Source organism: Copidosoma floridanum, unplaced genomic scaffold (genome assembly GCF_036245765.1).
Source record: "Copidosoma floridanum isolate Cflo_tuat_1 unplaced genomic scaffold, Cflo_Japanese_pri ptg000006l, whole genome shotgun sequence".
NCBI classification, from domain to species: Eukaryota; Metazoa; Arthropoda; class Insecta; order Hymenoptera; family Encyrtidae; genus Copidosoma; species Copidosoma floridanum.
The window spans coordinates 23,463,710-23,490,870 of NW_028321883.1; the positions used below are offsets into that span (position 1 = coordinate 23,463,710).

Sequence of the window (27,161 nt, forward strand, 5' to 3'; positions counted from 1 at the left end):
TTTTGATTATTGAGTTTTTGAATAAAATAAAATTATTAATATCTTAATAAGTAACATGATTATTTTTTACGTGCCTGTAAATGTTTTTGTAACAGCTAGGCATGTGCAGGAAGAGAAGAATATAAGAATAATCTTTTACTAGATACACTCTTTTTTATTGGTTCTCTATTTTTAATGCTTTACATTTAATAGATTATTTTAATATTTTTCGTATGAAAGACGCTTAACGAATTGTAAAGTAATTGCGGAACGTGAATTTTTCAACTTGGTGTGGTAACATTTCATAGATTCTTTAGGCGCTACTCGGCTTCAATTTTATGTATATATGTATATATATATATCTTTAAATTTTATCAAATGATTTACACGAGATGTCTTTCTTGTGACTGTGAAGTTAATTATGTAACAAATGTAAACTCAAGCAATTGATGTGGCTAGTAACAACTACAAACACGAAAAAAATATTTATGTACTAGACAAGGTATTTTACAAAATCGATAGTATCAGTAATAATAGTACGGACGAATTCCTCAATCATTTTTCTGCGGACGTAGAAAATTACTTACTATATATAGCGCTATAACCAACTCTTTGAATACAAGTGCAATAAGCAATGCTCTCTCTTATGTCGTTAAATTCTTTATTCAAACGATAAAAAAGAATCATCGTAAATTATTCTAAATGTACACTTCACATCGACTTTTTTTACGAGATTATGATTTACAACTTCTTTATTATTATGACTCATTAGGTAATAATTATAATAATAGTAATATATTAATACGAATTTCAGAAAATATTTAATTTAGATGGAAACCTCTTTCTCGAGTAGCAGCCAAAAGTTTCTCTTTGAGAATTTCTTCAGTTGGATACTCAGGTAGTTTTAAATAATGTACACAAGTATTAACAGACGGATAACCACCAGACCCGGCATCAACTTTTCGTACAACAGTCAGTCTAGGATGTAAATTGCATAATCCACCTGGGGGCAATGCCGAACATCCTGTGGCAAATTGTAGGAAAGCTTTTCGTTCTGTACCAGTCAGCGACATCAAAACATTTATGAATCTCTGGAATCCAGGACTAAAAAAAGTTATAAAAAAATTAAATAAACGCATCTGTTTGATCATATCAGAAGAGAGTCATACAAAAATAATAATTAAGTACCATTCTCTGGTGTAACCTAATTTTGGTTCCGTGTAGTTTAACAAATCTTCTCTGGTCCATTGCGGATTTTGTTCACCGCAAAGCATAGTTCTTATTTCCTCAGGACTGAAGGCGTATAATTTTTCCATGGGGAAGACTTTCGAAAAACCTGCTCTGAAAGCTTCTAACTGTCGAGCTATACCGCGGTCAAAGCAATAATTAATTGTGAGTTCCGAGTATTCCTTGGCATTTTCTATGGTCACAGGAATATCAACACCTCCCTCCTTCAATTCAACGTAATCGTATTCGAGTACTTTTGAACTAGGCGAGTAAGTCATTGTTAAAGCTAAATCTTCTATTGCAACCGATGTTCCAGAAGGATGCGATATAAAGAGTGTTTCGCCGATGAAACTATCTTCTGCACAGGATGAGTGCCCTTCCGAAATAGCCCTTTCTCTTTTGGAAATTAAAGTTTGAATTTCCTTCAAGAACCTTCCTCTCACTGGATCTACCAATACGAGATCGTCTACTTCCAAAATACCATCGTACCACGGCGTTGGCTCTGATTCGTCAAAATTTTCCTGTTGAGAAGAAAAAATCAATTAGTTTCACATTATTCTCTTACTCGAGAGAGACTCTTCATTTATACAATGGTTTCCTAAATTGTACGGACCTTATCATCTTGTTCACTTTCCTCAGATATAAAGCTACTAGCCATACTTGAAGACATGCTTTCTTGCGCCGTGACGTTTGAAGTGGTCAGTCCTATTCGTTCATTCACATTATTTGCAATATCACCCCGACACATTAATTTTAAGAAAGGCCGCGAAAGTGGCAAGTCAACAAGTCGATTGTCTTGCAAAACTTTAGCCAAAAAAACACCAAAGAACCAAAAGTATCGCACAGCTCGGTCGCACGCCTCTGAATTTTGCGGAAGCGGCGCCGGGAAAAGTCCACTCGTCCGAGTGACATAGAATCCGGGTGCACGTTGACGTTCGCTGTGGTCTCCCGTTAATTGCGTTTCGTTTTCAACGTTGTGTTGCTCTTCGTCGTCACACAGCCACAATCCCAAGTCTTTTCGCTGAAGTTCAGCCGCAACAAGAGCGAAAAATTCAAGTGTTGGACCCAAACCAGTGCCTTCTTCTCCAACAAATTCCACTTCAAGAATACTTTTTCGATTCGCGTGTATCTGTAAAATTCAATTTTAAGATCACATAATTTTTTTATGCAACTCAATAAATGGAAGCACGCATTACATAAAAAAAATTGTTTATTTATATACCTTGAGAACTTGCTCTGCCCAATCCAATAATTTGTCTCCTCTTGGCACACTAACTCGTTCGTGCTTTAGTCTACCAACTCTAAATTCGTGTACGTCATCACGTCTTGGACTAAGTCCAGGAGCCCTTTGCCTTTCTAAAACGGCGTCGCGTTGAGTCTGCAGCCAAACGATCGATCGAGATGCTCCAAAAGCTGTACAACTGAAATACAGTCTGCGAGTCTCAAACGGCAACAAAAAAGGGCAACTCCTGGCAAGTTCCTCACACCAATTGGGAAGAGCTGCAGCAGCCAGAGCCAGTGGATCTTGAATCTGTTGTGAAATTTTGTTTGTAATTTTCTTGGACGTGAAATCATCCGGGTGTACCCAGTTGGCGTCTGAAGTGTCGTCATCTTGTTGGTCATGTGGAATACGGATCATGTTAAGGTTACCATTACCAGGACTTGATCCAAGTACGTAAACATGACGTAAAAGCTGAAGCACATCTTCAACAGTACACCCATTAGCATTCTGATTCAGGTTACGAGGGTACAAATTAACTATGGGTGTTGTTCGTCCAGAAGACTCGTCATCCCCAGCTTCTTTATATATTATTCTGAAACGGCCAAATAATATGTTATCACGTATTCAAAAATCAGTAATTAAAATTCGAATTTTTTGACGATGCTTACGTATAAATCGGTTCCCATATCCTTCTCAGCTTTTCTTGCTTGCTACCTAATTCAGTAAGTTGCATTAACTGCTGCACCGATTGGAATATACTGGCATGAGGATCGGTAAGGGGTATTTCCACGTCAGGGATACCAGGTAAACCAGGTCCTTTGAGAGAAAGCGACAATTTTGGTCCGTTGGCTGTGGATGATCCAGTGTGAGCTGGTACTCGAGTTTCGGTTCCTGGTGGTGGAATTTCCAAATCGGTTGTCTAAAATAAAGTAATGACAGATACATTATATAGTATGAATGAAAATTTTTCGAAATTTCTTACTCAAACAAAACTCACTTGGTTAACATTGGTTCTTCCAGGTCTTGGATCAAAGGCAGGAATTAAAGCTGAAAATTGACGCTTTAACACGAATTCATCATCCCAAGCTCTTCTCTTACTACTTGGAGGTACTGATTCTTCTTCCATGAATGCAGCCAATAAGTTGCGACTAACCATAACATCCTGGTAGTCTCCTTCATCAGCACCTTCCTCTTCATTTTCTTCGTCGTCATCAACTTCCTAAAATGTTCAAATAAATGTATTTATTACTCTCATGGTTATGAGAAAATTTTAATATAAAAGAGTAATAAATTAATTTACCTGATCATCATTTTCATCATTGTCATCTTCTTCTTCGGCTAAAACTCCATCCTCATCGTCTTCCAATTCGGTGAGAAGTGTTGGTCCTCCAGTAGCACGCGCTCCTCCGATACTAGTAGCTGCAACTTCACCGCACGCTTCTAAAAATTCTTCAAAACTGACCTGCAACGAAGATATACATTTAAAATTAAATTTTACCTAATTATATTTGAATACGTTTTAAAAATTTATGAAAACGGATTGGTGAAAAATACCTACCAATTCACTGTCACTACTTGTGCTAGTTAAGGACATAGTAAGAGTTTGTCCTAAGCCTCCGCTACCAACGGGTCCCGAGCAATTTGTTGCACCCGGTATTTGATTACTACTTGTTAAACTCGGGTAACTTTGAGCAGTGCCAAGCAAACCACCTGGGAAGTTTGAGCTCAGAGCTAATCTCACTAGACTAGAAACTGGATTCGATCCTCGTGAATTAGAATTGGGAATGTTATTGGACGTTATGTGTTGATTACCAGCTGGACCTACGATTCACAGAATCAGACGTACAGTTACTTGTACAAAATAAACGTATTTTTTATCTAATTATTACTTACCTAGAGTTCGTCTGCGAGCCATTGCAGCAAAGGTTTCCAACAATCCAGATGCTGCAACTGGCTCTAAAGTGTTGTTAGTATTGTCACTACAAGCGAGATTTGGAACAGATACAGACATAGGGTTTGTAGTAACGACAACGGGACATCCAGCTCCAGCATTTTGCGAGGACGAGCTTGCATCTTTGTTTTTTGGGCAACAATCTTTTGATGCTTTAAAATAAAGAATTAGTATGGTACCAGTGTGACAAATTTTTATTTAAAGTTTATGTTATTACCTTCAATAGCTCCAACAGTGGTGTTAGTTATAGTGTTTGCTGCAGCAGTCGTGTGACTCCTTGGAGCAGGTTGGATTCTCATAGAATTTTCATCTGTCTCTCCAGATACACTTATTCTTACTGGAACTAAGCCAAGTAACTCACCACTAAGAAAACTGTTTGTGTTATTTCGTAATCTATCGGCTCCCTCGCGCATGCGATCGAACACTTCAGCAGCTTCGAGATTGAATATACCACTCGTAGTCTAAAAATTAATGTATTAAATCCATTATTTGATAATCAATAATTGACATAAGACGGATCCAACGTACCTTATTTCCACCACGGACTGCTGATAACAAGGGCTTCGAGCTGTTTGCAGTACGATTACTATTGCTGTTTCCTGAGGCAGATGAGCAATCGGTGTTGAAGGCCAAACTTTCAACAATCGTCGCCAAATCACTCGTAACGGCTGCTGTATCAGGTCTGGGGTGCAATACAACTGAAAGCTCACCTGACGAATTCACCCCACTTTCTCCAGTCACAACTACCGCTTCAGCACGAGTTACGGAAAGGACACTTTCTGCTATGGATTCGGCAGCCTGCTGTTTGAGTTAAGGTACATTATTATTTTTTTTCGTTAAAGGTGAAAGATGATTTTTTAAATATTTTCATCTCAAAAAAAGCGAAGTTACTTTGGCTGCAAGGTTGTCAGCGCTTGCCGCTTGATCTGTCGAAGCAACGGAATATCGAATTCCCGTATCTGTACAGTAATCGGGTAAACTTGGCGTACTGTTGGATTTTCGACCCGTCAACACTCCAGTTCCATTTTTCGATTTCACAGCACTGTCAGTTGTTGAATCTACACCACCACTGCCACTAGTGTAAACTAATTTCAGATCGAATTTTCCCTCTGCACCCATTCGATACGAATTCGAATATCCGTTGTCCCACGTAACGTCAATCCATCCGTTGTGAAGCTCACCTGTCACTGTTCCTTCACCCGGTGGCACACCGTCTTGATCCCTCCACTTCCAGTCAAGACCACGAGCTACTCTAGCTCCTGCCACCAAATGTCTCAAGACTTGTGTTTTAATTACACGTCTTTGTCTGCGCATACAAGCTTCGGCCTCTTTGGCTGCACGACCCAAATCTTCACAAACGCCGGTCACTTCCCCGTATACTTCGAAGCCAGATACCGACAAGTAGTGAGTTTGACCAGAAGCATTTTTGCCGGTTTGTTGCAAACGCAAGTGGCGCCAACCTTGCGTCTCGTCACTGGTTACCGATTGATCTAGGGTCCAACTTGCCGTACTGCCTGGTTCATTCAGAGAACAATCGTCTACATGTGCGTGCAATGTCGTCCAATTAATGCCGTCACGCGATGCCTAAAAGATGTAAAATACCATTTTATACAAAACAGTGACAAAAGACACTCAACTGAAGATCGATAACAAATTTAAATTTTTACTACCTGAAACATCCAATTTCTCAAAGCACTTTTGCCATAGCCTCTTGCGTGTCGCAAAGTGTAAACAGTTGGAATGATCCATACACCTAAATCTATGGAAAACCATGCTCTCTTATCGTCATTGGTGTGACAATTCATGGCAGATGGATCTCGACTGAGTATGTCCTCGAGATGTCCATAAGGCAAATTACGGCCGTCACTGGATGTAACCACTACGAGACCATATTGACCAGGATTTACCCATTCAGGTGAAGTTCTGGAATAAATAAATTAAAAAAAAATTACATTATTAATTTTCTCCGTTATTTTTCAATTGATCGGTATCGAAGAATTTATTTACTTAGCATTGGTTCCGATCCAGTATATCAATCCACTGTCGTCAAAGTCATGCTGATACTTGAATGTTAATTTATTAACATCTTTTAATTTTTTAACAAACGTAAACGTTGATCTGTCATGGTCATGCCACTGTTTTGCAACCATTTTTAGTAAGTGGTTTTCCAATTGTTGCACTGTACTAAGGGGTTCCATTTTCAAATTTCTACCAGTCCTATCGATCAAAGAACTTTCACTAGTGGATTTTTCCAATCGAAACCTCAAGCGCCTCGTCAAAATCTAAATCAAGAAATTTAGCATTTAATAACAATTTTCGTAAAATTCCATTAAAAATATGAATCTTGTAAACTCTAGTAAATACACTGACTTGTAGTCCGTATCCGGTTCCTGGGGTATCATACAAGTATACAGGTAATTTTTCGATGGATTCCAAAACGGATATAAGCTTTTGCACGAGGACTTTGGCAAAATTATCTTCTTTTGCAACATCTTTAGATTGAAAACAGCTTTTAAAAACTGATATCCTTTGTAATCTTAATTTATTCATTCTAGGTGAAAGCTGTTGCGCACTCGTGTTGGACGGTGCAGCAAGTAGCGCGAGAAGAGCTTGTATTAGACCGCTGGAGTGTAATTCGTAGGCCGAGACTTTTCCTTCTTCATTTAGCAAAACCTTCAGTTCATCGAGAGCCTCCTGCAATATCGAACGCCATTCGCGATTTCCAGATTGTTGATGCTGCTTTTGACAAGCTTTTTCGATTTGACAAACTATCGCACTGAGTTTTGCCACGACTCCCCGAGGTTGTGCCTGAGCTGCTTTGAAGTAACACTCGTATATGTCTTGAGCTTGATTTCTGACCTTTTGCTTGATAGCTTCCATTTTCGAGCGCAATCGTTTGCCACGTTTGCCAGCCCAGCCCGCGGAAAATTCTGGCCCTACTTGATCGTTATTATATTTATTAAATTTTATATTCAAGTGTGTATCGAATAAAATGAAACACTCCTTACCTAAACTCGTCTCTGCTGTGAAAGAATGTTTGGTACCTCGGTTGGATTCGAAAATAAAACCCGGCAAATCTTCTCGTAAAATGGTAGCCTGTTGTTGACCATCGCTGTTGTGAATACAAAGTTCGCCCTCTTTTTTACAGGAAAGTGACCAATTTCCGATTACGAGTCTTGTCGAGCCTGGCTTAGAAAGGATAGGTTGACTTTGGGAATTAGGTTTGACTTGACTCCGAGCTCGCTGCAGTTTTTCCAAAAATTCCCCACGATTTTCTGAAAAATACATATTTTTATATAATTTACATGCATGTAGGTGCTTTCTGCTTGTCTGATTATTTGACAAACTAAGGATGATTAACATGTATAAACACTAAATACATGGCTGAAAGCCCATACCCACCTTCACTAGTAAGAGACTCGCCATTTCTTCCTCCCTTACCTGTAGGCAGTTGGTAAGTAAATAATTTTTTTTTTTGCAGTACTTCATGTATTCGCGATTATCGACCATACGACGATTGTTTCACAAAACAAAAAACGTAAAGAAAAAACAGAGACCAAATGAAATAAAGAGGATAGGAAAAAGTGCGTTAATTAAATACAGCAAACGAACAATGGAGTTAACAATTTGATACATAACGACTGACTCCATAAAAATTGTTTAGTCAACAAAATAAAAAGCGTAACGGAACTCGTTTTAGTAAAAAACCGACGTTAAATTCATGTAAATTGAAATCGTTAATTCTCTGAACATGTAAAAAAAAAACAAAAAAAAACAAAAAAAAAAAAAACACGTACCTGTCGTGTCAGTTCCACCCTCTGGACTACCACTGGAATACATGGTGGCTAGCTTGCCATCCAAGATGAATCTGAACCAGCCATTGCTGCCATTCGAAAGCTCTAGAGCAGCGGCATCCGACCAAACGTAAAGGCAATCTCGGCCCCGGCACACGCACCAGTCCCTCCAGTGGTATGCCTTTCCGATCAACAGTTCCTTTGCATCCTCTTTCTGATCGTCACTAGTCACAACTACTGACGTTCCACCGCTCGCCTCTGGCTCGATCTCGATTAGTAGTTCCTGGGGGCCGGCCAGGGTGCTGACTTTTGAGAAAACTCCTAGACGCGCAAAATGCTCCAAGAACTCGTCTTTGCCCTTGATCATCAGATCTTGTATCATTTGCAGCACGACTAGATGCCCATCTTCGTCCTCCTGTTATCAATCATTTACAATTGATTTACCATCATAACGTTGCATCAATAAAATTTGCAATAACACTATTTTTCATATCAACATTTAAAACCTTGCAAAATTTAAAAATATTAGATGTATGACAAAATTATGCACATGAGAGTTCCGCACAGCAATGTTGATGTTCGAATTTCACAGTTACGTAGCAATTTGTTCAAGTTGTGTAGGTTTGATGATGTCTTGATCGTGTACGGTATTAAGTAATTGTAAATAAGTAAGAGTGTTGGTATACATGTAGTTGATTTTTTTTTCTTCTACAAACTGTATACTAGGTTTTGCTACTCACTTGATTAAAACAAACGTAGATGAAAATACAAAATCAAACAAATGCAAACGACGAATTACGATCGTTAGAGTGATTAATATAATTTTTGCGCATCAGCTTGCGAATGATGCTTTTTTTTTTCAAAATCACAACTCGTTCTCTAAATCGAGACGAGAGTAAAACTGATTTTTCAGAGGTCTGTTCAAGTTAGCTTTGGTTAAAAGGTAGTAGGAGGAACAATAACAAGAATAGAATGTAAACAAAAAAAAAAATAAGTAACAATCAAATAAATATGAAAAAATAAGTATCAAGTTGGGACGGACGTTACCGTCTTGGCGAGAATGTAGTACTGGGAAAGATTGCGCGATGAAAATGACAATTTGGGACCAATAAACGTTTCGAGAGACGGAGGTGGCGGTGGAGATGTCGACGACATCATCGAAGACAGGGGACTCGCTTTTATATCAAACTCCTGCCGACAAAATTCCGTGGTAGCGATAAGTGCAGGATATAGGCTATACAGACTCTCGCAATTATACTTAATTATTTTATTTAAAAAAACTTTTCTAGAGTACTGAGCATCGTTAAGTGATTGCAATCGCAAAAGTAAAATAACGATTGAATCTTACCTCATTGTCTAGAACATTAGCAATGACCTCAACAAGCATAGCTCCACAGCCGTTTGTTTTGTCAGCTCCACAGGTTTCAACAAGTAATTCCGGTTGAATGTAGTGAACTATTTTACGAATCAGACTTAAACTGGCTTTCCTCACACTTGGTAACATCGTTGATTGAAAAGTTGAGCAAAATACAGGCAAGAGTCTTTTGAGATACACTGGAGCCATTTCCGGATCACCTTTGGGTTCGGATAACTCTTTGACGTCGTTGCTCTCTAATTTACGATCGTCTTGGCCAGGCGGGGGCAACATCCACTCCGCTGGTGACTGTAATATAGCGGCAACTTCGCGATGGCCCTCGTCTACTCTTTCCCTAGCTTTGTCCAGGGGCGTTTTGCCATCTTCATCACGTAAATCTGGATTGGCACCGTGTTTCAATAAAACTTTGGCAATCGCAGGTCTCCCGAAACACGCGGCATAGTGGAGACTCGAGGAACGCTGACCCTTGTTTACATCCGCGCCCTTATCACAGAGAAATTCTACCATCTCTTGCGTACCGAAGGCTGAGGCCCAGTTAAGCAAAGTTTGGCCGACGTCATCCATAAAATTAACTTCAATTCCTCCCGACTCAATAGCCTCTATCAAAGCGTCGGTGTCTTTGGATCGTATGCAGTCGATAAGTTGCCTGTGGCTTTTTTCTCCGGCGCTATCGAGCCGCCTCAGTCGAGGTAAAAGAGGCCCTGATGAGCCATTGTTGACGCTCGATCGTCCTAGAGCCGATCTACCCTCGAACAACAGTACCAACAGCAAGTCCACCAGCCGCATTGTGTCAAGAGCACAGCGTTCGTCACCTTTCAAGGCCTTTTCAATCGCGTCCGGCAAATTTGAGCGTAACAAATCGTGAGTTATCGATGCGGAACCTCGACACAAAGTTGACAGTAGACTGATTATTGTGGAGACAGAAGCACAGGATTTAGCTTCCGATGTTGTGATTGGCGTGGTTGCTACACTCGGTGTCGCTGGAGATTTGGCATTGCCAGGCGTCATGTTGATCGATGAAATCGGCCCTGCTGCGTTTGACAATCTAAAAAGTTGTACATGTAAAGAAGTAATTTTACGTTTGTCCAGTTTTACATAGCCTATAGAGATTTTATTCGAATCGGCATCAGTTACCTGTCCAAAAGTTCGATAACAAGACCGTTGGAGGCCAACGGTGCTGGATCAGTACCTCGTCTGGAAAATCTGTCGGCCAGAGAGGCAAAACAACGTAAAGCGCCATCAGCAACGTGGGCATCTCCATGACGTAGCAAAGTTGAAAGAGCTTCAACGCAATCGGGTAAAGATTTATCCTGAGGTTCAACTTTACCACAAAGGCGTGAAACAACAGCCATAGCGGAATGCAATGTGTCACGATGTACTTGTGCTCCATGTTCTCTAATGAATGACAGAGCGCAAGAAAGACCACCTGCTTCAAAAACGGCTCCTGCTTCTCGAGCGCAAACCAATTCTAGGACCTAAAAACAATCGAAATAAGTATCAATGCTCCAATTTCTCAAATCGATTTGATGAAATTCTTCAGTATAAAGCATTATTGATTTACCTTTATACACTGTTCAGCCAAATCTTTACTAGTTCTTGAACCAAGTCCGGCACAGGAGAGGCGACTACAAATGGCCTTGATGGCACCTTCCATAGCGACAACTCTGCGTGTGCATTCCGCCGAGACATCAAGGTAGTATGTTATAGCTCTTGCTGTTACTTCCAAAACACTGTCAGGAGCCAACTCATCCAGAAATATACGACACAAAGCCGGTAAAAATGTTCTTGGAGGACAACTGTCAACACATTACAATTACAAGTTATGTTAGATAGTGTCAAAGGGAAACGGGATGTAAAAAATGATTGAAATTTTACCTCTCAAAGCAACGATCCACATTATCAGACATGAGCAACAACATGCATAATTGCTCCAGAGCTATTTGCTGCATGTCTCTTTCATCACCCTGGCCCATACTCAGCCATTCAAGCAGAGTTTCTGGATCCACCTCTGCCATTTTGCTTAATATAACTTTTTTATTTTATATTTTTAATTTAAGATAAATCTAAAATTTTGAAGAGTTTTGTATGTATCAAGGTCATTTGATTTAATCCACTTGCACCCTACACTTGTTTTATCATACAATGAGATACAAGAACTTTACAGTCATTTGGCTCAAAAATCTAAAACAATCAACATTATTTACAAAAAACTACCTTTGATTCAGACTCATTACGATGCTCACTGGACAGAAGAAAAATGTTGACATTGTGGGAAGTTCGGTATTAAAAAAAAACATGTGTGTATAAAAAATAGACACTCTAAAAATATCAACATTGACCTTTCTTGTCTCAGAGAATGACGCCAGGTGTATGTACCTTACATTATGGAGTGTATAAAAAAGGAGCGAGAACCGTCACACAATTACAGTTATTGTGCTTTCAAGTCGACATAATATACGTACAGGTACGTATATATGTATATAATGTTAGTGTTCAGGTAGGTATTGTCTTATTTCAAGTGTTAATAATTTCCTCAGTTTTTACTGAGCACACAGCCCCAAGTCAACAAACACCATTGTCCTCCAAATTGGTCGCTGAGCAGACGACCTGAGAGGCTAGGAATCCGCTAGCGAGTCCAGGGTACAGTAGAAGATTGCTCTCGAGAAAAAGGCACACGGGAACAACGACGTCAGCGGCAAATGCGATGCAGGTGACTGTGCCGAGGACCAAGTCTCTCTCTTTTCTCTCTCTCTCTCTCTCTCTTTGTGTCTCGGGTAGCAGGCAACAAGGCCACCACTCTCTGTTAGGCTTCGGTCACTGCTCTCTCTCTCTCTCTCTCTCGACTTGGAAATCAACAGTACTTATAGCCAGTGCCAAGTTTCTTATATCCGTCCAGGACTCCTTCTCTTTTTTCCTGAAGCAGCCAACAGTGATTCTTCGATTACTTGTCTTCGCGAGACCCCGACGAGTCAGCGAAGTTTGTCCATCTTGATTTTTACGCTGTACGCGCGTGATGAAATATTGTACTTGAAACTCAATTACAGGAACTGTTGCAGAGAGTGAAAATCGTCAATCGTCATTCACTCTCGAGGAAAAGGGAGAACTGATGACTGCAACTATATGATGATGTGTGACGGATGGCTAACTAATAGCCTGCCAGTCTTTTGCCACGGCACCGTCTCTGATAAGTTGCTAAACTTGACTGCGCCTGCAGTCACTTCGTCGCCTGCAGGCATCTGCACGACGGCGTCAAAAGTATAGGTATTGGTGTTGACAACACACAAACAGAAAACCAACCAAACAATAGTTAAATGCCTCGATCGAACTCTGGCTTAAATCAATCTTGTGGTTGGTCAAACTCAAAACACTGAGAGAAAAACCATTATCATCATATTTGTCCTTGATAGACAATGAGCCCATCTTTGTTGCTCTCACTACTCAATATTTGTACCTATATATATGCATGATTTAACACTCGCAAGATAAAACAGGTACCTAACGAAATGGCGCTCAAAGGTAATCCATAAATTTTGTACCAATTTTAAATAAGTTTTTGATATTCATTTTTTATTTATGATGGTAATGAGCTGAATTTTTATTTGTGCCGTTTGCAAAATTATTTAACTTATTAGGGAACTGACTGTTGGTGTAGATAAAATTGCATATCCTTTCAATATTTCTTTTCAACTTCTGATAAAAATGCTTTTATTCGAATTTTCTAATAATTTTTCTCATATTAGGTATATACATTGCAAACATACGTCTCAATATATATTTATGGTAACACGTTCAATTTTGGGATGGACTTTTTAATGATCCTTTTTAGAGTTTTGTAAAAGTTTTTGTATAATTTCAAGAGATGTTCCCAAAATCAAAACTGTTTAAAGAAATTGTCTATAGTTTTTCAATGTTTCAATCGATAAGAATCAGCAGAGGATTTTAGAGGCACTATATTTTACATCACCAGATCAAAAGTACTCAAGTACGATGACTTGACAACGTTATACTTAATACATAGTTTTTTACATTGACATTTATCGAAAAGAAAAAAAATGCAAGGATAATCATATAATTATACGGCCTTGAGCCTGACACGAGTAGGTGAGAAGGAGTGGGAGCTGCCCTCCCCTCCCTCCCCTCCAGCTCTCCTCACGCGCGATCCTCCTCTCTCTCTCTCTCGACTGCAACTCCTCGCAAACGTGTTTTATTTGTTCACGTCAAACCATATCGTGTGCAGTGTGTGCATGTGTACGTGTAATGCAGCTCCAATATTATTTATTTCTTATCATTACAAGTTAATATAATTTTGTCATTTTCAGTGAAATATTCATATACACCATAAATTTAAGTTACAAGTAACTTACATACTAATACATTAAAGTACAGATGCTGAACTTGAAAATCATTGTTAAATGTCACATTTCAAGCAAATCTTTCTGTAATTTTTAGAGAATAATGCGATTTTTTTGCAGTGGAGCGCTATATCGTATAAAGCAGTGAGAGAGAAACTGCACAGCTTGTAAATAAAGATATACACATTCCAGAACTTCCAGTACCTGTACTTCTTACACTTTTATGCAAGTTGTACAATTTTATGATCATTAGTGGTTGGTGAAATACGTAATAAAATATGGCTACTAATGTTGATGTGTACGATGATCTCTACCTGTGAGTAACAGAGTGTTTTAACTTATTTTTAATTTGTATTAAATAACGCTAATCAATAAATTTTTAAAACTTTTTTTTTAAGGTATGCCACTACAGATAAATTTTACATAGAACCAATGAGAACTAAAATTTTGCTTGTCATTGATAGAACAACCCATCAAATTTACACACAAGGTATGATTACTGCATTAGAAAATCATGAACAAAACTATCCTCTTGATTTATTTTATTTTAACAAACACCGTGTGCATACTTTTTTTAGCTGCAAATCCTAGTCAAATCCCACAAACAGCTAGTAGACGTAAAATATGGGGAATAATTGGAATTGTCAGGCTACTGTCGTGTCCTTACTTGATTGTCATAGATGATGCTGAAAAGGTTGGCACAGTAGCTAATCAAAATATATTCAAAATTCTGGCCACACATATAATACCTTACACGAGGTCTATGCTTCATCTGGATGAAAAACAAATTCGTAATAATGAGTTTTACTTGGAAATGGTGAAATCTATCTTAAATACTCCTCACTTTTACTTTAGTTATACATATGACTTGAGCCATACAATGCAGAGGCTTCACAACACACCACCAGAATTTATTCAAGTAAATATATAATAATGCTTATATCTTACTTTAATCACAATGACTGATTGGATAAATACGATCTACAAATTTTTAGATGCCATTACACGATAGAGCAGATCCACGGTTTATTTGGAATTCTTATTTGCTTCAAGATCTCGTAGCAAGACCTGAACATCATAAATTTTGTCTTCCAATTATTCATGGCTGTATCCTTTTTTAATGAAAATCTACATATTATTAGAAATAAATTTTCAACGTGATATTTCTTAACCCAAGAATTTTAGTTTTATCACTAAACACAGTAGTTGTAAATGGTATTTCATTTAATTGGGGTATTATATCTCGACGCTCAGTTCACAGAGCAGGAACAAGATTATTTTCTCGTGGTATAGATGCTAATGGTAATGTTTCAAATTTCGTTGAAACAGAGCAAATTGTAGAAGCCAATGGAAGTAAAAGTTCATTTGTTCAAACTCGCGGGTCCATACCATTGTTTTGGCAGCAAACTCCAAACTTGAAGTACAAACCAAAGCCGGTTTTAGCTTCTAACGAAAGCCACTTGATAGCTTGTGCCAGGCACTTTGAGAGTCAAATATTTCATTATGGAAAGCAAATACTAATCAACTTGGTAATGTACTATGAGATCTTAACGGTTCCAAGTTAATTTTCATGTTAAATAGTCATTAAATATTATTCTCACGATAGATTGACCACAAAGGTGCTGAAGCAACTTTGGAAAAAGCGTACAGAGATATTGTGCAAGAACTAAAAAATCAAAACATAAAGTATGAGGCCTTTGACTTTCATGCTGAATGTGGAAAAATGCAATGGCACAGATTAGAAATTTTAATGGCTCGTCTTGCTCATGATCAAGAACAAATGGGATACTTTTTATTGACGCGAGATAACGTTTTGTTGTCCGTACAAGATGGCATTTTCAGAACCAATTGTATTGATTGTTTAGACAGAACCAATGTAGTACAAAGTATGTTGGCCAAGAGAGTTCTTACCGATACATTATCAAAACTAGAAATATCACGAAATATGGCTGAACATCCATCACTTGAATACCTATTTAAGCAGGTATTTTTGGAAAAAACCACAAGTTCAAAATATTCTTGAACCAATTAATTTTGATTGCTCTTTCTTTCTAGGTATGGGCAGATAATGCCGATATCATAAGTATTCAATACTCTGGAACAAGTGCTTTGAAAACTGATTTCACACGAACAGGGAAACGCACTAAAATGGGTGCCATTAAAGATGGTGTAAATTCCTTGACTAGATATTACAAAAATAACTTTACAGATGGCTTTCGACAGGTTGGTTGAAAAAATAACAAACATTTGTCCTCTTCACGTGATTTTATTCATATTTTTAATTTTAGGATGCTATATCTTTATTTTTGGGACGTTATATAGTACAAGACGGGGAGTGTTTAACCGTGACATGTCCATTAGAGTCGGAAAGAAACTGGCGTTACGTGACGTTCCCACTAGTACTTTTGGTTGCATCAGTAATGTTTGTAGCTCATATAATACTGCCTTCAAAATATACTACAGAAACTCTTCTTTACATGCTTTTTTGGGCAGCAATGGTGGCTGGTACTTTTGCAACAATTATTCATCATGGCAAGCAATATGTTAATAAACCCAAACTTTCGTAATTTGACTATAGAAGATATTTAACAATATATCTCAAAATTAAATATATATTTATTTCACAAGTAATTGCATTATTATTATTATTACTACTACTAAAACTATGACATGTTGCAAAAGCACATGTGTACGACTCAATTTAAATTAAGAATACCGAAAATTTTAATAGATAATATTTTATTAAACATGGTATACATAAATGTTATTGGTAAAATTCGGATGGATATATTACAATTCGTTACTTAAAAAAAAAACCGATTGGTCATCATTGCGAAAAATATAAATTTTATTAAACACACATTGCAAATTGAAATAGATTACGTGTTGAATATTTATCACTGACCAAAATAAATGTTGTTTGCAAGCATGAGCACGCACTCTTGTTCACAAAATTTTTGAATGTATGTACAATCACTGAGTCGTGGGTGGCGATCCTCCTGAGTCATATAAACTTTTGTTTCGTAAGAGGTAAGACGCTAAGTAATTAATTGGATCTGGTGGTCGTTCCTTAGCTAATTTAGAAAGTGCCTGCAGCAAGATGGGTACTACTGTTTGGTCTAAATATTGACGTGGAGGTAATGACTGAATTTCCACTCGTGACTTTTTGGGTGGGGCAGAACACAGCTCCGGATCCTTATCCATTATTATTGCTTTCTGAAAATAGAGAAAAATACATTTGCCGAAAATAATATATACAAAATATTCCTAATTTAAAGTCTTTGCAACGTAATAGGTTATCTTACCTGAGTGACATCTGGCAAAACGTTGACTATACTCGTAGCAGATCCAGTATCGTCCTTGAATTCTGTCGTGTTCTCTGCAAATTTTAATTAAATACTTAATTATACTTTTAAAGACACCAAAGAAAACCAGTACATAACTATAATCGTAATCTTACCACCAACTGACGCCATTACGTAAACAAAATGTTGACAAACTATATTCCTAAAAGTTCTTTGCTTCACACTTTGTTTACTGTAAAAAAAAAGAATATATATGAATGTATCTTAATAAATAATTTTGGCTGATTATGACAAACTAGAAAAAAAAAAAAACTTTAAGTACGATGAACTAATTCAATAATCATGTTAGAACAAACGATGAGAAGTTTATTTACTTTAATGCGAATAAAAAGATACGTACCTACCTGCTTGCCTACTCGTCTTTGTGTTTACCGTTAACAGTTACGACATTATTGATATACTAATTAAGTATTTATCCGAAACGATTTTTTAGAGCACAGATTCAAGATTCACACGTAAAAGTGAGTATGCAATCAATTTGTCAATAAATACCAACACATTGTAATATTTACACACAATTGTGGGTGTATTCCGCAAATGCTGCCAGCAGTTAAGTTACGTAGGTCGTGGTAACGCCGCATGGTCGGGTGGCGCTAGCGTCAACCTGTACTAACTGTCGGTGGGTTCCGCATGTCAACAAACTTTGATATTTTTTACTGTTTTCGCTCCCATGCCATCTGATGATCTGATATCAGATATTTCGGAGTTTGTTGACATGCGGAACCCACCGACAGTTAGTACAGGTTGACGCTAGCGCCGCCCGACCATGCGGCGTTACCACGACCTACGTAACTTAACTGCTGGCAGCATTTGCGGAATACACCCATAGTCCGCAGGCTAAGTATACGTCCTTAACCGCCTTTTTCACTAACGTTTAGAATAATGATTGAGACAATCAATGATTGTATCATGAGTTTTTGTATAAAGTTCAATTTATACAAATAAGTTGGTAAATATAGGCACACATGATTAATATTTAAACATTTTAAGCTGTATAAATATATAACATAGATTCCAAATATGCATTATTACCGCTGGAATATGCTAACAAAACCAAATATCCGTCTTTCTCACCCAGCAAAATAATAGGTATCTGTATAATCCTGTATCAATTTATTGCACACATGCGAAATGTTCAATGACAGTAAACAATGACATAATTTCAAACTTTACTTTTAACTCTTCATTTCACACGTAATTTTACAATGCAATTGATAAATTATTATTCATACAAAAGTATTGATATTCTTATAGGAGGTCGATTTTCAGGCAAAAGATTATTTGTAAACTTGCCGTAAACAGCACAGCCAATGTCAACTTTTTATTTTCTATCTACACAACTAGTTGCGGCTGGTTTTAGCGTTTCAGATTTCTAAACTAAAAAGTGGCCCTAAAATTCTGAAGGAAAGCTTTAGATATTTTAGGCCCTAGAGCCATGTTATCAATTATAAACCAGCCGCAACTTACTTGACAGATACAAAATGAAAATTCAACATTTTCTGTGCTGTTTGCGGCAAGTTTACAATTTATCTATTACTCGAAAGTATAAATATATAGGAGATCAATATTCGTATAAAACATACACTGCAAACTTGCCGCAAGAAGCACAAACATCGTTAATTATTTATTTTGTATCTATTTCAAGAGTTGCGGCTGGTTTATAAGTGATTAAATGGCTCTAGGGCTAAGCTGCCTAAAGCTCTCCTTCAGAATTTCAGAAGCAATTTTTGGCCAAAAAAATCACGACCGCTAGATGGCGCTGATCCTAATGATTATAACTACTTATAGTAGAGCCATTTAATTAATTATAAACCAGCCGCAACTAATTTCGTAAATACAAAATAAATAGTTAAAGATAATTGTGCTACTTGCGGCAAGTTTGCAGTGTATGTTTTATACGAATATCAACCTCATATATATTTATACTTTTGGGTAATAGATGAATTGTAAACTTGACGCAAACAGTGCAAACAACGTTATCTTTTTATTTTATATTTATGAAATTAGTTGCGGCTGGTTTATAAGTAATTAAATGGCTCTAGGGCTAAGCTGCCTAAAGCTCTCTTTCAGAATTTCAGAAGCAATTTTTGGCCAAAAAAATCACTACCGCTAGATGGCGCTGATCCAATTGATTATTACTACTTGTAGTAGAGCCATTTAATCAATTATAAACCAGCCGCAACTGATTTTGTAAATACAAAATGAAAAGTTAACATTGTTTGTGCTGTTTGCGGCAAGTTTACAATGCATTTTTTACACGAATATTGACTTCCTATATATTTATACTTTCGGGTAAAAGATAAATTGTAAACTTGCCGCCAATAATGCGAACAATGTTCACTTTTTATTTTGTATTTATGAAATTAGTTGCGGCTGGTTTATAAATAATTAAATGGCTCTAGTATAAGTATAGTAATAATCATTCGGATCAGCGCCATCTAGCGGTAGTGATTTTTTTGGCCAAAAATTGCTTCTGAAATTCTGATGGAGAGCTTTAGGCAGCTTAGCCCTGGAGCCGTTTAATCACTTATAAACCAGCCGCAACTATCAAAATAGATACAAAATAAATAATTAACGATGTTTGTGCTGTTTGCGGCAAGTTTACAATTTATCTATTACCCGAAAGTGTAAATATAAGGGAAGTCGACATTGGTGTAAAAAATACACTGCAAACTTGCCGCAAGTAGCTCAAACATCGTTAATTATTTATTTTGTATCTATTTCAAAAGTTGCGGCTGGTTTATAAGTAATTAAACGGCTCCAGGGCTAATCTGCCTAAAGCTCCCCATCAGAATTTCAGAAGCAATTTTTGGCCAAAAAAATCACTACCGCTAGATGGCGCTGATCCAAATGATTATTACTATACTTATACTAGAGCCATTTAATTATTTATAAACCAGCCGCAACTAATTTTATAAATACAAAATATAAAGTGAACATTGTTCGCATTATTGGCGGCAAGTTTACAATATATCTTTCACCCGAAAGTATAAATATATAAGAAGTCAATATTCGTGTAAAAAATGCATTGTAAACTTGCCGCAAACAGCACAAACAATGTTAACTTCTCATTTTGTATTTACAAAATCAGTTGCGGCTGGTTTATAATTAATCAAATGGCTCTACTACAAGTAGTAATAATCGTTTGGATCAGCGCCATCTAGCGGTAGTGATTTTTTTGGCCAAAAATTGCTTCTGAAATTCTGATGGAGAGCTTTAGGCAGCTTAGCCCTAGAGCCATTTAATTACTTATAAACCAGCCGCAACTAATTTCATAAATACAAAATAAAAAGTGAACATTGTTCGCACTATTGGCGGCAAGTTTACAATTTATCTTTTACCCGAAAGTATAAATATATAGGAAGTCAATATTCGTGTAAAAAATGCATTGTAAACTTGCCGCAAACAGCACAAACAATGTTAACTTTTCATTTTGTATTTACAAAATCAGTTGCGGCTGGTTTATAATTGATTAAATGGCTCTACTACAAGTAGTAATAATCAATTGGATCAGCGCCATCTAGCGGTAGTGATTTTTTTGGCCAAAAATTGCTTCTGAAATTCTGAAAGAGAGCTTTAGGCAGCTTAGCCCTAGAGCCATTTAATTACTTATAAACCAGCCGCAACTAATTTCATAAATATAAAATAAAAAGATAACGTTGTTTGCACTGTTTGCGTCAAGTTTACAATTCATCTATTACCCAAAAGTATAAATATATATGAGGTTGATATTCGTATAAAACATACACTGCAAACTTGCCGCAAGTAGCACAATTATCTTTAACTATTTATTTTGTATTTACGAAATTAGTTGCGGCTGGTTTATAATTGATTAAATGGCTCTACTATAAGTAGTTATAATCATTAGGATCAGCGCCATCTAGCGGTCGTGATTTTTTTGGCCAAAAATTGCTTCTGAAATTCTGAAGGAGAGCTTTAGGCAGCTTAGCCCTAGAGCCATTTAATCACTTATAAACCAGCCGCAACTCTTGAAATAGATACAAAATAAATAATTAACGATGTTTGTGCTTCTTGCGGCAAGTTTGCAGTGTATGTTTTATACGAATATTGATCTCCTATATATTTATACTTTCGAGTAATAGATAAATTGTAAACTTGCCGCAAACAGCACAGAAAATGTTGAATTTTCATTTTGTATCTGTCAAGTAAGTTGCGGCTGGTTTATAATTGATAACATGGCTCTAGGGCCTAAAATATCTAAAGCTTTCCTTCAGAATTTTAGGGCCACTTTTTAGTTTAGAAATCTGAAACGCTAAAACCAGCCGCAACTAGTTGTGTAGATAGAAAATAAAAAGTTGACATTGGCTGTGCTGTTTACGGCAAGTTTACAAATAATCTTTTGCCTGAAAATCGACCTCCTATAAGAATATTAATACTTTTGTATGAATAATAATTTATCAATTGCATTGTAAAATTACGTGTGAAATGAAGAGTTAAAAGTAAAGTTTGAAATTATGTCATTGTTTACTGTCATTGAACATTTCGCATGTGTGCAATAAATTGATACAGGATTATACAGATACCTATTATTTTGCTGGGTGAGAAAGACGGATATTTGGTTTTGTTAGCATATTCCAGCGGTAATAATGCATATTTGGAATCTATGTTATATATTTATACAGCTTAAAATGTTTAAATATTAATCATGTGTGCCTATATTTACCAACTTATTTGTATAAATTGAACTTTATACAAAAACTCATGATACAATCATTGATTGTCTCAATCATTATTCTAAACGTTAGTGAAAAAGGCGGTTAAGGACGTATACTTAGCCTGCGGACTATGGGTGTATTCCGCAAATGCTGCCAGCAGTTAAGTTACGTAGGTCGTGGTAACGCCGCATGGTCGGGCGGCGCTAGCGTCAACCTGTACTAACTGTCGGTGGGTTCCGCATGTCAACAAACTCCGAAATATCTGATATCAGATCATCAGATGGCATGGGAGCGAAAACAGTAAAAAATATCAAAGTTTGTTGACATGCGGAACCCACCGACAGTTAGTACAGGTTGACGCTAGCGCCACCCGACCATGCGGCGTTACCACGACCTACGTAACTTAACTGCTGGCAGCATTTGCGGAATACACCCTGTGTATTGGGTGCGTTCCGAGTTCCGAAAGTCAGATTCACCGCGTAAATGGCAACGCTGCTGTCACAGATCGTCACATAAGGTAAAGTGACTACTGGAGCTGAGGTCCGAAATGCCAAAACAAATCGTGATTTTTAGCGACGGTGTTATGGAAAAAAGCGCGATTTGTTTTGGCATTTCGGACCTCAGCTCCAGTAGTCACTTTACCTTATGTGACGATCTGTGACAGCAGCGTTGCCATTTACGCGGTGAATCTGACTTTCGGAACGCACATACCTTTATACCAAAACCACAAAACCATAAACCACATTCAATCTTAGAGCATATACTTAAAATATACCTGGAGGGAGCATAGTATACAATGCTTCGGCCGCGAGACTATTAGCAAAGAGAGAGAGAGGGCCTGTGATAGGATATGCTTTCTCTCTCTTACACTCCGATGATTGGCTAATGGCTAACCTCCTTCCGTAGGTGTGTATTGTATATATGCTCTAAGCTCTAAGCAGCAAAAGCAGAATTCAATTTACAATTAGTGCCATCTAGCGTGGCTGATTTTGATGATTTTTAGTGATTTAGTGATTTTTCTTGGAAGTTTTAAGGGCGTTTGCTTTGCCGTTTTTGGTTTATTCGTTTATTGCGCGTTTCCGCGTTTGCGTTTCTCAAAACTCATAACTCAAAATCAGCCACGTTAGATGGCGCTGATTAAAATGGCTGACTTGGCTGCTGACGACTCGGGGCGGCCGCGGCCATTGCGAAGCTACAGTTGTTCTACCGACGCCTAGGCGAGAGCACTAGTGCGAACTTCGCATTACGTGGACATACTTCATCTGAAAAAGTAGCGTTTTTCTTTAAAATTCCTAACCTTATATCCACGTAATTACGTGGATTTGGTGCGAATAGACACAGCGTTTATACTGCATTTAGTAAGTACTCGGTTCCCACAAGTAAGTATGGCACGAATTCCTGTGGCTACTGAAGATATCGTTGTTGACAATACCTGTCTTCCATTTACATCCGAGCTCTTGCACACGTGAACATACCCGTTGATCGCTGTAACATTCAGTGTTTTCTTTCCAGTACTTGATTTAGAAGCATTTTTTATGCTATTTAATTGCGACATAAACTTTTTAACATGATGTCGATACTTGGTACAACAATCAATTGGTGATCAACCGTGTGTAGGTGCTAATAGAACACTAAAACTAATCCATTTAATTTTGTTTGTATTGTATTTTTACAGATTAACTAAAAATGAGTCGTTTTTTCGCCACTGGCTCAGACTCTGAGTCAGACTCCTCCAGCGAGGAGGAACAGATTGTACGCCAACCAGCAGCTCCTTTCACTGTAAGTTTTTTACATCATTTTTTATGCTACAATCACTACTATCAGTATGTAAATATTAACAAAAAATATCATTACAGTATAGTGATGATGAGGAAGAAACAAAGAGAGTGGTTAGATCCACCAAAGAAAAAAGGTATGAGGAGCTGACGAATTTGATCAAATTGATCAGAAATTATAAAAAGATCAAGGATATGAGCTGCATGCTAAGTTCCTTTGAGGATTTGGTAAGAGCTTATCAAAAGGCTTTGCCTGTTATTTCAAAAGAAGAAAGTGGAAACACTCCTCGATTCTTTGTGCGATGTTTGGTTGAGATGGAAGACTTTATAAACGAAGTTTGGGAGGATAGAGAAGGTCGTAAAAATATGTCCAAAAATAATTCCAAGTCTTTAGCTTCTTTGCGTCAAAAACTGAGAAAGCACAATAAAGACTATGAGGAAGAAATTACCAAGTTCCGTGAAAATCCAGATCAAGAAGATGATGAAGAAGAAAAGGGTATGAACGTATTTTCCTATTAATGGTTGTCAATTACCTGTTGAGATTTTCTAAGAGACTAGTAACTTTTTTTAGCCGAAGAACCAGATTCTGATAATGAAAAAGAGCGTGTTCCTGATAAAAAGCAAGATGTAGGTGCTCCAGATGTTTCGAAATTCAAGGTATGTACATGATCCTTCTCTTGTCAAAGTTTTGTATTTTTTGAATTTACTCGAAAATTATTTTCATATGGTTCTGATAGAAAGGAGCAGATGATGGCGGCAGTGATAGTGATTCAGACTGGGGAAGCGATTCTGATAGTGACAGCGCTAGCAGCACAGATGACGATAAACCTCAGCAATATGGTGCAGATTATTTTAGAAAAACCCATAAAGATGGTGATGATGAACAAAAGCAGGTAAAAAAAGAGCACCGTAAAGATCGCAAGGAGAAGGATAGGAAGAAGAAGCGCGAAGAAGATGATGGTGAAGGAGAATGGGAAACAGTCAGAGGTGGAGTTGCTATGCCTTCAGAGAAGCCAAAAATGTTTGCCAAGGATGCTGAGATCAATATTCCTGCTGTATTGAAGAAATTGAATGAAATTATGGCGGCTCGTGGCAAAAAAAGAACCGACAGGAGAGAACAAATTGAATTACTACACGAATTGCAATTAATTTCTGATGCCCACAATCTTGGCCCTGCAATGTCCGTTAAAATTAAATTTTCTATCGTTTCTTCACTATTTGATTACAACCCTAAAGTGTCCGATGCAATGAAGCCTGAATACTGGTCCAAGTAATAACATTGATCATAAATTCTTTAGAATAATATCTAAACATTGTTTGTCATGTGTACATCAATTTTCATGTTTTAGACTTTTGGATCGCATCACGGAAATGTTGAATTTGATACTGGCTACACCAGATATGATTATTGCTGATTCCGTTCCTGAAGATGAAGAAGAATTTGAGAAGCTTCCCTACAAGATACACGGCTGTGCACTCACATTAGTTGAAAGATTAGACGAGGAATTTACTAAGCTTTTGAAAGAATGCGATCCTCACAGCAATGAATATGTTGAAAGGTACGTCAGGAATATTTAAATCTTGTACTTTAGAGATATTGAATTTTAATTAATTTGCTACAGGCTGAAGGATGAAAAAATGGTGTCTGCAACTATAGATAAAGTGCAGGAATACTTGGAAAGAAAAGGTACTGTGTCTGAGCTGTGTCGTGTCTACCTACGCAAAATTGAACATCTCTACTATAAATTTGATCCTACTGTTTTGAAGCAAAAAGAGGTAAATAATTTCATTCATGTCAAGAGTTTTTTTTTCTAGTTGACAAAATTAACATTTTATTGAATTTTCAGGGTGAGCTTGGACCTGAAGTCGTTACCTCAGTGCAAGTTATGGAAAAACTCTGCAAATATATTTATGCACATGATGAAATAGATCGGCTCAGAACAAGAGCGATCCTGTCACACATTTATCATCACGCATTGCACGACAATTGGTTTCAAGCTCGTGATCTTATACTTATGTCGCATTTGCAAGAAACAATTCAGCATTCAGACCCCTCTACACAGGTAATACTTCATTTAATAATGCTTATTAAACTCTTGACTTATCATGAAATATCGAGTTCGCTCACATAAAATTACTTTTAGATTTTGTACAACCGCACCATCGCTCATCTTGGATTGTGTGCATTCCGCCATGCAAATATTAAAGATGCCCATGGTTGTCTTTTGGATTTGATGATGACAGGCAAAGTAAAAGAGCTTTTGGCCCAAGGTTTGCTTCCTCAAAGGCAACACGAGCGTAGCAAAGAACAAGAAAAAATTGAGAAGCAGCGTCAAATGCCCTTCCATATGCACATTAATCTTGAATTGCTCGAGTGCGTATATCTTGTTTCAGCAATGCTTATTGAAATCCCGTACATGGCTGGTATGTATTAAAAAATTTGTACACTACTCTTTTTCGAAATTCCTTTTATTAAAATTATTTTAATACTTGTAGCTCATGAATTCGATGCCAGAAGAAGAATGATTTCCAAGACATTCTACCAGCAGCTCAGATCTAGTGAACGTCAGTCGCTAGTTGGTCCTCCTGAATCAATGAGAGAACATGTTGTTGCAGCATCGAAAGCTATGCGCAATGGAAATTGGCAAGCTTGCAATAATTTTATCATTAACGAAAAGATGAACGCTAAAGTATGCTTTTAATTCATAAAAAATAATACAATTAAAATTTATTAGAAATTAATTGATTTTTTTAATTTTTGAGGTTTGGGATTTGTTCTATCAAGCTGATAAAGTAAGAGCTATGCTTACAAAGCTAATCAAGGAAGAAGCTTTGAGAACTTATCTTTTTACATATTCTCATGTTTATGACTCAATATCCATGCCAACTTTAGCTGATATGTTCCAACTGGATAAATCTATCGTCCATTCCATTATTAGTAAAATGATCATCAACGAAGAACTTATGGTAATTATTATTATTACAATTTGTAATTTTATGAAAAACCATTTTTTATTTTTTTTTTTTAAGGCATCACTGGACGATCCAACAGTTACTGTGGTAATGCACCGCAGTGAACCGAGCCGCTTACAATCATTGGCATTGCAACTAACAGATAAAGTGAACAACTTTGTTGATTCAAATGAGCGCATCTTTGAAATGAAATCAGGTAGGTGAAAGCAATAATCGATCGGAACATTTTTTTGAATGTGTGAGCTTATTGATGATGAATTTTGCAGGAAACTACTTCCCTAGAGGCAATCAAGGTAACTTCCGCGATCGTCAAAATTACAACAGACAAGGACAGGACTGGAACCGTCAAAAACGTGATCAACGGAACCGTGACGAGAATCGCAATTACTAAATTTTACTAGTAAAAAAGAATAAACAACATGTGTACATTTTTACTCAATTAAAAAAATTTAGTAACTATCATAATGTTTTA

General features: G+C 37.2%; 4 protein-coding genes across 12 annotated transcripts; 2 read left to right on the top strand and 2 right to left on the bottom strand.

Annotated features, from left to right (window-relative positions):
- Nucleotides 1–133: 133 nt before the first annotated feature.
- Ufd4 (ubiquitin fusion-degradation 4-like) lies at nt 134–12,904 on the bottom strand. Of its 4 annotated transcripts, none has more exons than XM_089598630.1 (23): nt 11,424–12,904; nt 11,110–11,344; nt 10,683–11,023; nt 9,522–10,593; nt 9,221–9,364; nt 8,177–8,588; nt 7,782–7,820; nt 7,388–7,654; nt 6,744–7,315; nt 6,387–6,661; nt 6,050–6,302; nt 5,271–5,963; nt 4,908–5,180; nt 4,597–4,840; nt 4,322–4,531; nt 3,987–4,249; nt 3,729–3,890; nt 3,426–3,647; nt 3,097–3,347; nt 2,429–3,020; nt 1,820–2,335; nt 1,168–1,727; nt 134–1,083 (listed from the first exon to the last, which is right to left on the bottom strand). In XM_089598630.1, exons 1-23 carry the CDS (start codon nt 11,561–11,563, stop codon nt 801–803), a joined length of 8,019 nt encoding a protein of 2,672 aa, XP_089454756.1. In that variant the 5' UTR covers nt 11,564–12,904; the 3' UTR covers nt 134–800. The 4 variants fall into 4 exon arrangements, with proteins under 4 accessions (XP_089454756.1, XP_089454755.1, XP_089454758.1 ...); XM_089598629.1 differs by having other exon boundaries at nt 6,750–7,318; XM_089598632.1 differs by lacking the exon at nt 9,221–9,364 and having other exon boundaries at nt 1,168–1,729; nt 1,825–2,335; nt 3,729–3,926; nt 4,654–4,840; nt 6,750–7,315.
- An 808-nt stretch (nt 12,905–13,712) lies between these two features.
- On the top strand, nt 13,713–16,541 carry Sac1 (phosphatidylinositol-3-phosphatase SAC1). 3 transcript variants are annotated; one of them, XM_014354251.2, is made up of 9 exons: nt 13,713–13,796; nt 14,021–14,216; nt 14,299–14,390; nt 14,479–14,819; nt 14,896–15,007; nt 15,086–15,429; nt 15,507–15,884; nt 15,956–16,123; nt 16,189–16,541. In XM_014354251.2, the coding sequence occupies exons 2-9, from the start codon at nt 14,179–14,181 to the stop codon at nt 16,465–16,467; spliced, it is 1,752 nt and encodes a 583-aa protein (XP_014209737.2). In that variant the 5' UTR covers nt 13,713–13,796; nt 14,021–14,178; the 3' UTR covers nt 16,468–16,541. The 3 variants fall into 3 exon arrangements, with proteins under 3 accessions (XP_014209737.2, XP_014209739.2, XP_089454427.1); XM_014354253.3 differs by having other exon boundaries at nt 13,749–13,928; XM_089598301.1 differs by having other exon boundaries at nt 13,749–13,842.
- Nucleotides 16,542–16,628: 87 nt separating this feature from the next.
- LOC106640286 (dosage compensation protein dpy-30) lies at nt 16,629–17,823 on the bottom strand. Of its 2 annotated transcripts, none has more exons than XM_014354268.2 (4): nt 17,610–17,823; nt 17,361–17,437; nt 17,206–17,279; nt 16,629–17,116 (listed from the first exon to the last, which is right to left on the bottom strand). In XM_014354268.2, exons 2-4 carry the CDS (start codon nt 17,374–17,376, stop codon nt 16,874–16,876), a joined length of 333 nt encoding a protein of 110 aa, XP_014209754.2. In that variant the 5' UTR covers nt 17,377–17,437; nt 17,610–17,823; the 3' UTR covers nt 16,629–16,873. The 2 variants fall into 2 exon arrangements, with proteins under 2 accessions (XP_014209754.2, XP_014209753.2); XM_014354267.2 differs by having other exon boundaries at nt 17,606–17,822.
- Nucleotides 17,824–23,115: 5,292 nt separating this feature from the next.
- eIF3c (eukaryotic translation initiation factor 3 subunit C) lies at nt 23,116–27,148 on the top strand. Of its 3 annotated transcripts, none has more exons than XM_014354210.2 (13): nt 23,116–23,320; nt 23,617–23,720; nt 23,798–24,212; nt 24,288–24,373; nt 24,454–24,986; nt 25,066–25,275; nt 25,339–25,492; nt 25,564–25,779; nt 25,861–26,140; nt 26,213–26,406; nt 26,480–26,683; nt 26,747–26,885; nt 26,956–27,148. In XM_014354210.2, exons 2-13 carry the CDS (start codon nt 23,628–23,630, stop codon nt 27,078–27,080), a joined length of 2,649 nt encoding a protein of 882 aa, XP_014209696.2. In that variant the 5' UTR covers nt 23,116–23,320; nt 23,617–23,627; the 3' UTR covers nt 27,081–27,148. The 3 variants fall into 3 exon arrangements, with proteins under 3 accessions (XP_014209696.2, XP_014209697.2, XP_014209698.2); XM_014354211.2 differs by having other exon boundaries at nt 23,116–23,299; XM_014354212.2 differs by lacking the exon at nt 23,116–23,320 and adding an exon at nt 23,519–23,540.
- The last annotated feature ends 13 nt before the right edge of the window (nt 27,149–27,161 follow it).

What these genes read in the sequence shown, in the direction of transcription:
- Ufd4 (XM_089598630.1), bottom strand. Translation starts at nt 11,563, where the DNA reads ATGGCAGAGGTGGATCCAGAAACTCTGCTTGAATGGCTGAGTATGGGC. An exon ending in TGGCTGAACAGTGTATAAAG is followed by an intron (nt 11,024 to 11,109) that starts GTAAATCAATAA and finishes GATTGTTTTTAG; the next exon opens with GTCCTAGAATTGGTTTGCGC. An exon ending in GAAGAACCAATGTTAACCAA is followed by an intron (nt 3,348 to 3,425) that starts GTGAGTTTTGTT and finishes ACTTTATTTTAG; the next exon opens with ACAACCGATTTGGAAATTCC.
- Sac1 (XM_014354251.2), top strand. Translation starts at nt 14,179, where the DNA reads ATGGCTACTAATGTTGATGTGTACGATGATCTCTACCT. An exon ending in CACCACCAGAATTTATTCAA is followed by an intron (nt 14,820 to 14,895) that starts GTAAATATATAA and finishes ACAAATTTTTAG; the next exon opens with ATGCCATTACACGATAGAGC. An exon ending in TTACAGATGGCTTTCGACAG is followed by an intron (nt 16,124 to 16,188) that starts GTTGGTTGAAAA and finishes TTTTAATTTTAG; the next exon opens with GATGCTATATCTTTATTTTT.
- LOC106640286 (XM_014354268.2), bottom strand. An exon ending in TTTTGCCAGATGTCACTCAG is followed by an intron (nt 17,117 to 17,205) that starts GTAAGATAACCT and finishes CTCTATTTTCAG; the next exon opens with AAAGCAATAATAATGGATAA.
- eIF3c (XM_014354210.2), top strand. Translation starts at nt 23,628, where the DNA reads ATGAGTCGTTTTTTCGCCACTGGCTCAGACTCTGAGTCAGACTCCTCC. An exon ending in AAGCCTGAATACTGGTCCAA is followed by an intron (nt 24,987 to 25,065) that starts GTAATAACATTG and finishes TTCATGTTTTAG; the next exon opens with ACTTTTGGATCGCATCACGG. An exon ending in TCATCAACGAAGAACTTATG is followed by an intron (nt 26,684 to 26,746) that starts GTAATTATTATT and finishes TTTTTTTTTAAG; the next exon opens with GCATCACTGGACGATCCAAC.